Source organism: Ruditapes philippinarum, unplaced genomic scaffold, assembly GCF_026571515.1.
Source record: "Ruditapes philippinarum isolate M1 unplaced genomic scaffold, ASM2657151v2 ctg247_1_1_1_1, whole genome shotgun sequence".
Lineage (NCBI taxonomy): Eukaryota > Metazoa > Mollusca > Bivalvia > Venerida > Veneridae > Ruditapes > Ruditapes philippinarum.
Window position 1 is genome coordinate 425,918 of NW_026852169.1, and position 13,848 is coordinate 439,765.

At 31.6% G+C, this 13,848-nt stretch overlaps 2 protein-coding genes across 3 annotated transcripts in view; one reads left to right on the forward strand and one right to left on the reverse strand.

The window, feature by feature from the left end:
• Nucleotides 1-1,356: 1,356 nt before the first annotated feature.
• Nucleotides 1,357-8,006, reverse strand: LOC132751362 (cilia- and flagella-associated protein 90-like). Of its 2 annotated transcripts, XM_060741528.1 has the most exons (4): nt 7,785-8,006; nt 6,273-6,290; nt 2,615-2,731; nt 1,357-1,658 (listed from the first exon to the last, which is right to left on the reverse strand). In XM_060741528.1, the coding sequence occupies exons 1-4, from the start codon at nt 7,947-7,949 to the stop codon at nt 1,512-1,514; spliced, it is 447 nt and encodes a 148-aa protein (XP_060597511.1). In that variant the 5' UTR covers nt 7,950-8,006; the 3' UTR covers nt 1,357-1,511. The 2 variants fall into 2 exon arrangements, with proteins under 2 accessions (XP_060597511.1, XP_060597518.1); XM_060741535.1 differs by lacking the exon at nt 6,273-6,290 and having other exon boundaries at nt 1,364-1,658; nt 7,785-8,004.
• Nucleotides 8,007-8,149: 143 nt separating this feature from the next.
• The window catches only part of LOC132751380 (RING finger and SPRY domain-containing protein 1-like), a 42,621-nt gene continuing 36,922 nt past the window's right edge, over nt 8,150-13,848 (forward strand). Inside the window, exons 1-6 of the mRNA XM_060741545.1 lie at nt 8,150-8,309; nt 10,321-10,741; nt 11,028-11,193; nt 11,588-11,714; nt 12,263-12,321; nt 12,755-12,821. Of these exons, the coding sequence (XP_060597528.1) occupies nt 10,386-10,741; nt 11,028-11,193; nt 11,588-11,714; nt 12,263-12,321; nt 12,755-12,821 (775 nt within the window). The 5' untranslated portion in view covers nt 8,150-8,309; nt 10,321-10,385. The remainder of the gene's footprint in view (nt 8,310-10,320; nt 10,742-11,027; nt 11,194-11,587; nt 11,715-12,262; nt 12,322-12,754; nt 12,822-13,848) is intronic.

Below are 13,848 nucleotides of genomic sequence, written 5' to 3' on the forward strand. Positions count from 1 at the left end.
TTTCATTTTGGGTCATTTTGCCTATAAAACTGGGCCAACCCTACATCAAATGGTAGATTAATCTCGAAAAAAAATAATTCCAGTCCCATCAATGAACATGTCAGAAAACCTCTGTGGAGTCCCTTTAAATCAAGATTTTGAATTTGAGGTTGAGTCTTTCACTGAATGATTACAAAATTACAAAATTAAGTCTATATTGTTCAGTAAATCAAAAGTAATCACTTATAAATTTAAGTATAAAAAATCAAAATAAAGATAAATTTTAAAAAAAAGGCTCAAAAACATCAAAAAAAATAATGCTGAATTTTTAACTCGAAAACTAAAACATTTTGCCCCACCAAAATTAACAACATCTCTATTTCAACCCTATCCCCAAATTTTTTCCCCCCTTTCTTTTACATTTTAAACCATTTTTCTGAAAAAAAAATTCAAAAACTTTTAAAATTTTTCCCTTCCCCGATTACTCCCAAAAAAAAACACAAAACCCAACCCCTTTCAGAAAATTAAAAAATTAAAAATTTTTGGGAGTTGTTTTAAAATTTTTTTCATCAAATAACAGAAAAAAACTAAATTTATGAAAAAATTACATTTTAAAAACAATATTTAAATGCTGAATCACTGTGCAATATCTATTTCTCTGCTTTTTGTGATAAAAATTATTCTTTTGCATCAACAATATGCTAATTAACTATCCTTTTGCATAATTTATATTAAGGGCTGTGGTACAATGCTCAGAAAACAATACTTGAAGCGTGAATGCTGGAAAATTGCATAAAAAGCTTCTTAATCTTAGGTCTCTTACGTGAAAATGCTGATTTTTTACTTATGTGCAACAATAACATATATTTTGGAAGAATCCTGTAAAAATTACTTCTTCATATTATGAATTTAAGGAAGATAATCAAGATATTACTATATTACTTCTTTCAAAATACTTCAAAGGCTTATGAAAGCAGATAACAAAAAAAACAATAAAAAGAGAGCAAAAAAGGCCGTCTAAATGTTACGTGATATTTCAAATACAATGAACATATTTATTATGGACCTGAAATAAATGATTAGATGACACTGTGAATAAAAGCTGGTTAACTTTAGTAGATTTTAAGTCTAAAAATAGACTGAATTTTTATACAATTGTGTGATTAAAAGCTACATGTATATGTATTAAATAAAAGCTCTTCCTGGGATTAGTTAAAAACATGTACATGTATATTGGAAGGAAGACCATGTAAACATATAATGTATTCCAAATTTAAAATTAAATATTTATATTATGACATGTTTTTTTATAACATTTCATGATGATACAAATAAAAACTTAAATGAGTTTTAATTCAAATTTAAGTTCTGAAAACCAAAACCGATTGATAATATAAATATTTTGTTTAATTAAATTTTCTTGTCATTCATACCTTTTTTAAAAAAAAGAAATTCACTGAAGTCTGAGTCACTCGGAATAGTTCATTTGATAATAATATGTATAAAAATCAACATTTTAAAATAAAACAAAATCATGAAGCCCCAGTTCCGTTACGTCTGTAAAATTCGGCTTTAACATGAGCTATTCGTACATGTTTCCTATCTGGTGGATCTAATTCGGTTTCAAGGTCATGTCCATAAATAGATGAGGATAAGGTTGGTACAGGCTTAATCTTTTCCTGAAATGAGAAAAAAAGTTTTTCAACACATTAAACATTTACTTTATTAAACTTGTACAAAAGACTTGATATTTTTTTACTTTTTATTTTTGTATCATCTTTTCCTGAAATGAGAAAAAAGTTTTTCAACACATTAATACTTTTACTTTGTTAAACTTGTATGTTAAACACGGGTGACTTTTTATTTTTATTTGTCTTATGCACTTGGTTTAGATCTGTAACCGTCCATTGTGTATATATAAGAAATATTTATGTCACTGTACCAACAGAAAGCAATAGAATAGAATCTTTGTTAAGATTGTTAAATTTTCAAGTCACACAATTACTGTAAATGTCATTAGGTGACATCCTGTGAGGGAAGACCTCAGGTGCCCATTGGTGTATTAATTCAGGTACAAGGGGGCATCTGAGTAGAACCACTGACCTTCCACAAGCTTGCTTTATCCTAAGATACCTCACATAATAGAATCGTGTTTTGAACACACAGCTGGGAGAGGCAAGTGATGTAAGTTAGCGACTTTAACCACTTGCCATACAGGCCCTATCCTGCACAAGTGCATGCTGACTGACTGCCTATACTGAAGTTTCGGTATGTCAACATTACCTCTAGCATTCAGAGAGTTCAGCTATTTGTCCAGACTTCTGAAATGACGACTTTCACCCTCAAAGCTACTGATTTGCTATTTTTTAAATATGTTCTTTCTTATAAATAGAAGAAATTTAAAGAACCAAAGTTACGCAAATGTTTTTATCATCAATCAAAGCAAACTTCTGGTTCACTTAAAATCTTCACAATTTCTATCTAAGCAAGACTTCCATTGTGCCGTTATTCTTTTCTTCACAGAATGATATATTTTTTTTACAATCATTGGTTGAAGGTTTTGACACACAGTCATTTACAATTTGATTCATTGAATTACATATGTTAGATTTGAGTTAAAATAAAGAATTCATACCTCTTCATTGACAATAAGTCCCCTAGATTTAGCATGCTCCCTGTCATCTCTGTGTAATTTATTGTTATAACCAATCTGTTTTCTAAATAACCTGTCGTATGTACTGTTGGGATTCTCCTAGAAAAATAAAACATAACCAAACAATTAAAATATATCCACCACAATCTGTATTCATAAATTATTATCATCCTATGTTATTTAGGTCACTGTGTACACCAATTTATAATTAACGCTATAATAATTTCATTCATTTTTTAAGGCTATGCATTTTTTTGCAAGAAATAGAAGGCCAAATAAAGGCACTTCCATAAAGTTCATAATTCAATCTTAATTTGATGCTTAATTAAAGAAAATATATCTGATATAGGTTTGTGGTTGGGATAGGAATATCCTTCCCTTGGGAACCCAAAATTGGCGGGTCCCCTCGAGACACAAATTCCAATCCCAACCACAACATATGACAGATATTTAAATCCACGGTTTATTCCAGTGTCTTTTCTTACACCCCATGTGTAAGACAGCTTGCAAGCTTTATATGATGTTATTTCCATGTGCCTTTTATGAATGAATTGCGATCTGAGAATGACATCATTTATATGATTAATATCATATGGAATAATTATGCAAGAAAAAGGATCAAATTACTGGCTGCTGATACAGACAGGAATATGTAGCTCCCAGGTAACTCTTTTTAGAGAAAACTCAGCAGAGCCTTGTCTCTATAAACAGTTGCCCTCAATACCGGAAGCTGGTGTAAGATCCTTCTATCCCATTACCAAAAGTACACAAATGCAAAATATATGACAAGTACACATTTATTTAAAAGCAAAACTATCAAAAAGACAATACATACATTTATCTTATCATTTGTTATCAAGAATGATCCTAGTTAAGCCAGACAAGGGCTGATGAAAAACAGCTTTGTTAACTCAATATTCAATCATTTACTGATTTTTCAATTTAAAACAAGATTGCATTTGAGAAAAATGCTATGCCACCGCATTAATACAACACTAAATAGTAGTGTAGGAACAGATTTTTTTTTGTTTCTATACAATTGAAGATTGTCATAATGCATAGATCCCTGACCTATCTAATTCTTATTATCAGATTAGTGGTTAAATATATTGTTATTCCAATAAAAGATCAGAGTAGGAATATACCAATGCACTCGAGTCTATTGAATTCGGTGGTGAAGGTCATATTTCACACAGCTTAAATTTCACGACTACATCAAAGGACAACACAGAAAGACACTTTGTCAAAATCTAGGTCAGCTGATATCAAAGTTCACTTTACATCTTAATCTGTGCACATGGTTTCATAGCTGTACATCAAAGGACAAGAAAGTAGGTCACATCATCAAAATCTAGGTCACCTGATATCAAAGCTCAATTTTACAACTAAAACTGTGCACAAGGTCAAAATTTCATTGCTGTACATCAAAGGACAAGAAAGTAGGTCACTGTCCCCTTGGGCAAGGCCAAGGGTTTAATTCAAAACAATCTTGATACAGGTCCACCAAACAACATTTTTAGTCAAATATCTAAGCTGTAGCTTTCTTCCCATTTTTACTATATACATTAAAGGAAAACCTATGGCCCCCGGGCAGGGCAATTTTGACACTAGAGGCAAAATTTGAACAACTTTGGTAGAGTACCTATAGATGATATCATTTAACAAAATTTAAAATTAAAGCTCTAAGCCTTGTACCTTCAGAGAATAAGATTTTTTGATTTTTACTATTTGTATATATTGAAAATCAATGACCCCCAGGGCGGGGCAATTTTGACCTCAGGGCTATAAATTTGAACAATCTTGCTAGAGATTCACTTCACAATGTTCATGCAAAATATCTAACTTTTAGCATTTGTCAATTGCTAGAAGAATTTTTTTTTAAGTTTTTACTATAAGTTTTTACTTTATACATATAGGGAAAACCAATGACCCCCGGGGCCGGGCTGTTTTTGTCCTCAGGGCTATAATTTGAACAATCTGGGTAGAGGTCCACCAGACAATGCCTTATGCAAAATATCTAAGCTCTAGGCCTTTTGGGTCTTTACAAGAAGGTATTAGTTTTTACTATATGTACATATAGTGAAAATCAATGACCCCCGGGGCGGGGCCGATTTTAACCCCAGTGCTATAATTTGAACAATCTTGGTAAGGGTCTACCAGACAATGCTTTATGCAAAATATCTAAGCTCTAGGCCTTTTGGGTCTTTACAAGAAGGTATTTTAAGTTTTTACTATATGTACATATAGTGAAAATCAATGACCCCCGGGCGGGCCTATTTTGACCCAAGGGCTATAATTTGAACAATCTTGGTAGAGGTCTACCAGACAATGCCTTATGCAAAATATCTAAGCTCTAGGCCTTATGGATCTTTACAAGAAGATTTTTTAAATTTATTCTTATAGTTCCTTTTGGTTGCCATGGCAACCAGATTTCTGCATGGAATAAAATTCTTTGAACAACTTTGGAAGCCCTTCACCCAAGGATCAATCCTGCCAAGTTTGGTTGAAATTGGACTAGTAGTTTTTCACAAGAAGATTTTTTAAGTTCACTATATAATCTATATAACACACAAACAAACAAACACACACACACACAGGTGAATCGCTATATGCCACCGCATCGCAGATGCTGCGGTGGCATAAAAAAAAAGCTGCATTAAACATAACCATTGTTAACTACTAAGCAAGGAAAATATTCAAATTAACATAAAATATGTATGTTAAATTTAATATGGTAATTTATCTATGGTATGTGCACATTTTTTACTCTTAATTATTAAATTAATTCATAACTCTAAAAATTCCAACATTAAACATGTAAAAGAACATAGGAATGCCAAAAAAACACAAACAAATTCACAGAAAATAAAGCAGTTATGTTGTTTATGTACATATTTTATAATTCAATATGATCATTAAGATTCATTTTCAGACTTACAAGATTTAAAATTATAACTATACTTTTTTTGTGAGACAAAGGTAATTAACGGTATATGCAAATAAAAGTTAATTCTGAGTTACATTTTTCTTTTATAATATCTGGTGCATATTATTTCAAATAAACTTTCTATACCTACTAGTGATATACATTGTATATCATAGCATAATTTGAGGGTTGAGCGCAAAACTGTTGTAACTCCTTCTTTATTGCATACAAGTTACTGCAGTTTTGCAGTCAACCTTTGATAATTTATATTATGTTAAAATGATTAAACAAAATCTAGCATTATATTAGGACATTACACTATTCTAAACATAACTAGTTTTATTCCTGATTTACTATGTAACATATGAACATTGAATGACAAAAGTAGCTTGTAAAGTCAATTGATAAAATACCTTGATACATATAATGTCCCTTTATGTAAGCTTTTTATAAAATATATAGCAATAAAGTATTTGGTTCTTGCTGGTCAAATTTTCTGCAATGAACGATTAATTATCACTTTTGATTTTATCATTTTCAGTATTTAAAAAAAATTATTTTGGAAGTTTTTATTCTTGCAAAAATGGCAGAACAGTTGTCATGAATTTTAGATTATATATGTAATTTAAAACATTAATATACAAATGACTTTACATGCCTACAATTTTATGTGAAGCACAGCTCCTAGCATAATTATATATTTGTTAGTTTTACCTCTTTGTTTATCATCACCTGTAAGTGTCATAAATTAATAAACATAAGTAATATATCATCAATAAACAGGGAACATCAACTCACTGATTATGAATATGATAAAATCTCGGGAAAATATTTCCAAATTAACAAAAATAACTCATTCCAGAGCTGGCTAATCAGACGAGGTGTTTGTGCAAAACAAAAGAATTAAAGGAGAGAAGTTGAGTCAAAACCTGATGCTATTATATTTCATCACTAGCAGCATGTAGCTGTTGCGTGATAGCTCAGTTAGTTAGACCATTACTGTAAATCCTGAGGTTCAGGATTTGATCCTGGGTAACACCCTTGGGATTTTTCAGACACTTTCAGTGTTTCCCACCTAACTAGAGGTGTACTGGTTAGAAGTCCAGGTATCAGTGCTATACACTGGGCATGTAAAAGAACCAAGTGGTCTATTCAATAAAGCGTGGGACTGGTTCCTGGATTACCTTGTATCTCTTAGCTGTCTCTGAAGTGATTTATCTTGAGTCATGTCTACATACATGAGGGGTTTAAAATTAATGGAATATACATGTAGTCTAGAAAGTGTATGTGAGAGTATATTTAGTAATTTATAGTTTTGCCTGACAACTGATCAACATTTTATTGCTAGAAATACACGGACAGCTATTTTTTGAGTATGGACACAGACTGCTTATCAGGGCCGGCAAAATCAATAGTCAGTATTGCCCAGATTGTCCCACAGCCTGTACCAACAAATGAAAATTTTCAAGAATTAACTATGAAAATATAATACAGACAAGTTAAAAATGATTCACATGATGATAAAAATGGATAAGCAGGGTGTCCGTTAGACCCTTGAAATGACTCTCTGACCCTTCATATTTCCAAAAGGCCTGATTTGACCCTCAGGATTTTATCTGGAGGGTCAAATTTTGTTAAAACCATTGGGATTTGGCCTTGTAGTCAGTAAAACTTAGTCAAAATGACCCTCAGGATTTCATGGCTAGATAAGTAAGTCAAAATCAGATTTTGCCGGCCCTGTGTATAGTTTGTATCCATACTTAAAATGCAAAACAATATCGCAAACATACAGCCAAGCTTATTCTGCAGATTCCTTAGCTGCTCACTTTCTTATAGTCTGCAATATTTAATATACTGAATTTATTTAATAAATGATGCCTTATGATTATCTTTTTTCATGTGGAAACGGAATTTCAACATGTATCGTATTTGACATCTTTGTCATTTCTTGAAAAAAGTGAGTATTTATAAGGCCTCAAAAGTAGTGTCAGTGTGTAACCTTACAAGTGTCTGACACTCACTGTGTCATGGATATTCTGCAAAAAAAATCCTGGAATTGAAAATTAACATGAATTATCAGTTATTCCTTTTATTTTATTTGACGAAAATAGAATATATCTTCGGCTGGATTTTGCTTTTCAGACAATTTACACAATAACTTAAAGAAATATCATCAGATTTTTCAGGTTTCTAATGTAAACAACCACTCATTTCTTTGAAACTCACTGGTTTTCGCGAATTATACACTGTTCTCTGTGGTGGATCGTGTCTTTCTGTTGGTACAAATGAAAATGCCGACAGTTCACATGGTCTTCCTTTTAATTTAAAGTTATCTGTCTCTGTCATAACAATAATGCCATGTTGCTTGTTTTGATCGAGTTCTTCCTCCATGTTTGTTCCTCGAGATTGCAAATGGCGACGACGCTTCCGTTTCCAAGATAACAGGTGCCCGTTTTAAAATAATGCTGGTTTATTAAAAAGAAAAAATCATTTAAGAATTTTCTCTGCATTATAGCCATGAACAAATGATTTTAATGTTAAATTTATTTGAAATTTATTTAATATTAGCATAATGAGTAAAAAATTATTACCCAAGATGCACCGAATATCCAACATGGCAGCCTACATTGAAGTCAATCTGTCAAAATTTTAATATTCATTGATGTAAGGAGAGAACAATTAATATATTACATCTTTAGTATGTAAAATACAATTTAATTTGTTGTGTAATGAAAATATATATGTCTTTGGGTAAGAATTGTTTTAAATTTCCTTAATAAACCTTGAAATAGGCAAATTTATAAATCTATTTTTATCCTTCCTGGTTAAAAAATAAATCTAGGATGTGTTTTGATTTTGGAGTACTTTGTATCTGCAGGACCAAGTTATTAGCAGTCAAATGGCTGATTGGGGAGTATACAAATCTGGTAGTTTTTCACATATTTTTGCTCAGTAAATTGTAGTTCTGGCTTCCAAAACTTTATAAGCCGCTTTTTAACATCAATGTTTTTTATCTGATGCGGCATTAAAGTTTTGGATAAGACCCGTTGCAAAACCTAACCAGAATAACATAAGTTGATTTATTCTTGTTTTTCACTTGCAAATACACTTAACCCAATCAATTCTTGTGCATTTTACAATAAAAAAAAACATTTTAATATGATTCTATACCAATTAAAGTATCAAAATATTAATACCGTCATTAAAATTGCCTATTTCACTGTAAAATATCAACTTACGCCGACTACAGTTGGCCATGACATTCAGGTGCCACGCGAGATCTCGTATGACGTCATTCGCGGGAACAGATTTGAATAGAGTCGTGTACTATATTTAGAACATTTTGTTGACATTCATGATTTCGATACTTTTATTCAAGATAATGTTTTTATTTATTTTCATTAATTTTTTAGAACTTAAATACGATTGTATTGAATATAAAAGTCAGAAAATCACCTTTTTCAATATCTTTAAAAAAAGTAATTAATAAAAATATTGGAGGCACATGGGTTCGTAAAGGTCAATCTCGTAATCACGTGATCAAACATTTTGGCAAAATGGCGGCCAAGTGCCGAAAATTTTACCTGTCGGAAACTATTGGGTAGTTTATGTTCTTAATAAGAATTTTATTTGTCCATCCTTGGCTTATCAACAGATTATATATAGTTTTATCAAGGTATGCTTCACTTTACTTCATGGCATGTTCGATGAATAAATACGAGCGTGTCAGATTCCTGGCACGATTATTGTTTGACTTTCCCTATGGAGTTATCTTCAGCGTTCACGTCATGTCATAGTATATAAACGGGTACGCTGAAGACCTTAAGCTAAGTAAATTGTACAGTAGTTTTAATTTTAGGATGTAATGGAATGACGTGCCAACTTGGTGTCAACTGACAACATGGAAAATGTCAATCACAATTCCTATATTGTCAAGATTTCTAAAGACTCTGTAGCCTTTTATGCTCAAATTCTGTTTACATACACATGGATAATCTCACAAATATTTTCGAACCTGCATGATATTTTTCAATTTGTATAGTCTAATACTTCATTGTAATTGCATTGCTTAAATTGGTCAAAATTTCATTTTAGTTATACATTTTTAGTTAAACACTTAAACAATGAAAGTTTTCATGCAAATAGTTTAAATGGGTAGTAAAACGGAAACACATTTTACTCATTTCTGCAAAGTGTCCTGACATTGCGTTAAAAATTGTAGGTCTGGAATAGATTAATGGAACATTTCGTAACTTCAACCAAACATGTAAAAAAACATTTATCGCAAGATGATGTAGGCCTAATGTTTCCAATGGTCTATGTCTGGCCCATTAAATGTGCTTTTGCTAGAATATGTTGATGTTTCCTTGTGTCGTTTAGTAAAAAAAAAATGTTTTGTTAATTAAATGTTTCTTTTCCTTTGAAACATTAGTAGAACATACTAAGTCTTGTTTATATAATTAATTGTTTATTTTCCTTCATGTTTCAAAGCATTAAGTACTGCAAACTAAGAGTCCTGAGCACAATATATCTAGTGACTGCTGTTAGGAAAATATCTAAGGATTTTTTTTACAACATATTTCCAGTTTCCATGAACACCAGAAATTTAAACAAGTAGTTCTAAAAGAGTTTTAACTCAAGCAAGTTATTGATATAATGATTCTAAATCTAGGAACACCAGAACACTATAAATTACTGATTGTTAAGCTATCTTTAAAACCATCAAATTAAATGATTGACCAATATTTTTTTCTCATTCCAGGTTGCTTGACTTCAAATGGATTAATACAGATAATCTAGTGCTGGTTGATATTGGATATGTAACATATGATAGTTAGTAGCTGGATAGTTACTCTCTATTTAAAAAACTTATTTTATAATGCATCATTTTGTCGGTGTGTTAGCAATGTAAAAACATTTGTTCATAAAATGGGTAGCTGTGTTTGTAAGGAAAAGACAACTGCTCATGGAGATACTCCTACTCAAGGGAGAAATCACAGTAGGCCTCAGAATGATACTCGGTTAGGTGTTTTCCATCCAAGCTCTGCACATTCAGATGCTGAGAGTTCAACATCATCTGGTTACCATGGCAGTCAAGTTTTGATGTCAAGGACAGTTTCAAAGAAAACTGTACGCTCACTCGTCCTGGAAACACTGTCTGTAATTAGAACATTAATTGACAAGTAAGTGGAGTCATCAACGACATCAAACTTGAACTTTCACATGTAAATAATCAAATGTAATAAACAAGAGAATTCCTTTTTAGTGTAATGTAATTTTCTTACATAGATATTTAATTTTTGTCATTTTTCTTATCTTGTAAAAAAACAGAAGTTTGTTAGGTATTTTAGACCATTATTAGTTCTTTCGAGGTAGAGAAGTCAAAATTGGTGAAATCTAAATGAGTAATTAGAAGATGGAATAGCTTGTCATAGATTATAATCATGAATGTGTTTTATTTTATTTTAGTGAGACAGAGCCACCACAGGCTATGATACAGCTTCACAAGATCGCTGAGACAGAGACAGGTTGGCTTGATGTCGCCAAATCTTTGATACAAGCCATACCAATGAAAGATCCTTTAGGTCCTGCTGTGATAACTCTCCTCTTAGATGAGTGTCCTTTACCAACTAGGGTATGAAAACTGTTTAAGATTGACTGTCTTATGTGCATGATAAAAAGGGATATTTAATATAAGGCAAATCTTTCTGTTTTTATTTTTGTCAGAACACAAGAGATGTATTTTGAAATTCAACAAAAAAAGTACGTAAACAATTTGTGACATACATGTAATCTTGATTTATATACTTCACCACCAAGTCTCAATATATAACAAGGAACTTTTACATTTTTATAAATTATTTGTTCATTTTCATCAAAAACAACTGAAGGCCAATTGATAATGATAAGTCCCTTTAACATATGCACAGTTGTTTCAGCTAGGTATTAAAAAAATTGATTGTTAAACGTGTTTCTTCTTATTTTGAAAGCAAAGTTTATCAGTAATGTTCTGTCATCTTTTCATTCAGGAGGCGATTATTGAGTTGAGGAAGAATCTCTGTTTGTCAAAGAATGGTCCAGCTGCTGCGTACAAAGAATGCTGTTGTCAGAGAAATCTTTGTGTACTGCTAGGTTGCTTAGCTGAAAAATTAGCAGGTATTCATTGTTAATTTTAGCTTGACTATTAGTAGAATTAGGAGAGCTTTTGTACTCACCAAGGCGTCAGTGTTGGCGTCACAGTTTTTCACTGTTTGTATACCATTTTCACTTTATAGGAAGATAATTTTATTTTGTTCATCTCTACAGCCATAGCTTACTTGTTCATTAAACTTGAAGGATAATTAATATGCAGAAACATTCCTGTGACATACACAATTAGTGTTTATATTCCTTCTAACTGTTTTCATGCGTTATGAACTTATTTATTAGTAGAACAATATTATGAATGAGTAAGATATTAATGATATTAATAATGATTTTAATTTTTAGGGCAGCCAACTTTAATATGAAATATATTATATTTATTTCAAGAGAAAAAAATAAATGTTTAAAGGACAGTAATAGTATACATGTATGTCTTAAAATCTCTTGCTTTTTCTAATTTTATGCAAAACATTAAAGTAGTTGTAGGGAAAATTGCATATAATATTTTAGAAATTTATGATTATGTTTGTATTGAATTGTCTCCCTTTTATCTATTTTAGGTCCAAACAGTATCACCTTATTATCACCAGAAGTTTTAGAATATCTTATTAGTAATTTGGTAAGTATACATAAATACATAAATGTATGAAGAATTACCTCCCTTGAGTGGAAAAAATTACCAATATAATTATATATGTTAATTTTTGCAAACCATTGCTAAGGAACATTAACTATTCATTTTCTTCCTTTTCTCTCCTTAAAAGTTTTTAGCATAAAATACAAAACATGAGTAGCCAGCTAAATATTTGGAGGCTGATCTGGCTCAGTGCTGGTGGCAAAAGGAGTTCACTTTTATTGCCAGTATTGCCAGAAAAATAGCATTTTAGTAAAAAAATTTAAAAAGAGTTGGTGCAAAAACTACACTGGAAAAGTTCAAAAATTAAAGTGGAAAAGATTAACACAATGTATGAAAACTTGACAGTATGTTATACTTGTCATTTATAACAATATGAATTCAGGTATGGTAAATTTTTTTTGCTTTTGTATTTCAGACCATGACTCATCCATCAGTTATTGTTTTACATTCCATTGTGGCATTAGAAAAGTTTGCACAAACCAGTAAGTATTGTTAAAATGTGATGTTTTGAGGATAAAATTAATAAAACTATTTAATTACATGTATTGAATTTAAATGAATGTATCTCTTTTCTTTTTAAATGCAAATTTGTGGATTAGAAAAGTTTTCACAAGTTGAAATACAGCTGTATCTCATCTTTGTTGATGATAGTGTTGTGTTATTGTATCATATCCTGACATTTCTTGTATAATGGACATGCTTTTAAATTGCCCATTGCTGTATATCAAAAAACTTTACAATAATAGTTAAAAATACACCACAGTGATAAGTATAAACTCGAATTACTTTTGTTTGAGCATGCTGACAGCATCTTGTTTACGTATGTCTTTTTTTGCCTTCAATGAAACAGACAAAAGTTATTAACAGTAAATAAAACATGTATATGGCTGTTCTTTTTATCCCCCGCCGATGGAATCAGGAGGGGGATATAGTTTTGGCGTTGTCCTTCCGTCCGTCCATCCGTTTGTCTGAATTTCGTTTTCGGAGTAGTTCTCTGCAACTATTGGCTGGAATTCAACAAAACTTAATGGGAATCATCAATATCAAGAGGAGATGCGCATTTCGTCAGCTTGTTCGGTCTGACCCTTTAACTCAGAGTTATGGCCCTTGATTAGTTATGTAGTAAGCATATAGAGTAAAAATGGTTTCCAGAGTAGTTCTCTTCAACTACTGGCTGGAATTCAAGGAAACTTTATGGGAATCATCAATCTCAAGATGAGATTCGCATATCGTCCGCTTGTCCCGGTCAGACATTTTAACTCAGAGTTATGGCCCTTGATTAGTTATGTAGTATGCATATAGAGTAAAAATCGTTTCCGCACTACTTCTCTGCAACTACTGGCTGGAATTCAATGAAACTTTATGGGAACCTTCAATACCAAGAGGAGATGCGCATATCGTCGGCTTGTTTGGGTCAGACACTTTACCTCAGAGTTATGGCCCTTGATTAGTTATGCAGTATTCATATAGAAAAATATTTGTTTCCTCGCTACTTCTCTGCTATTACTG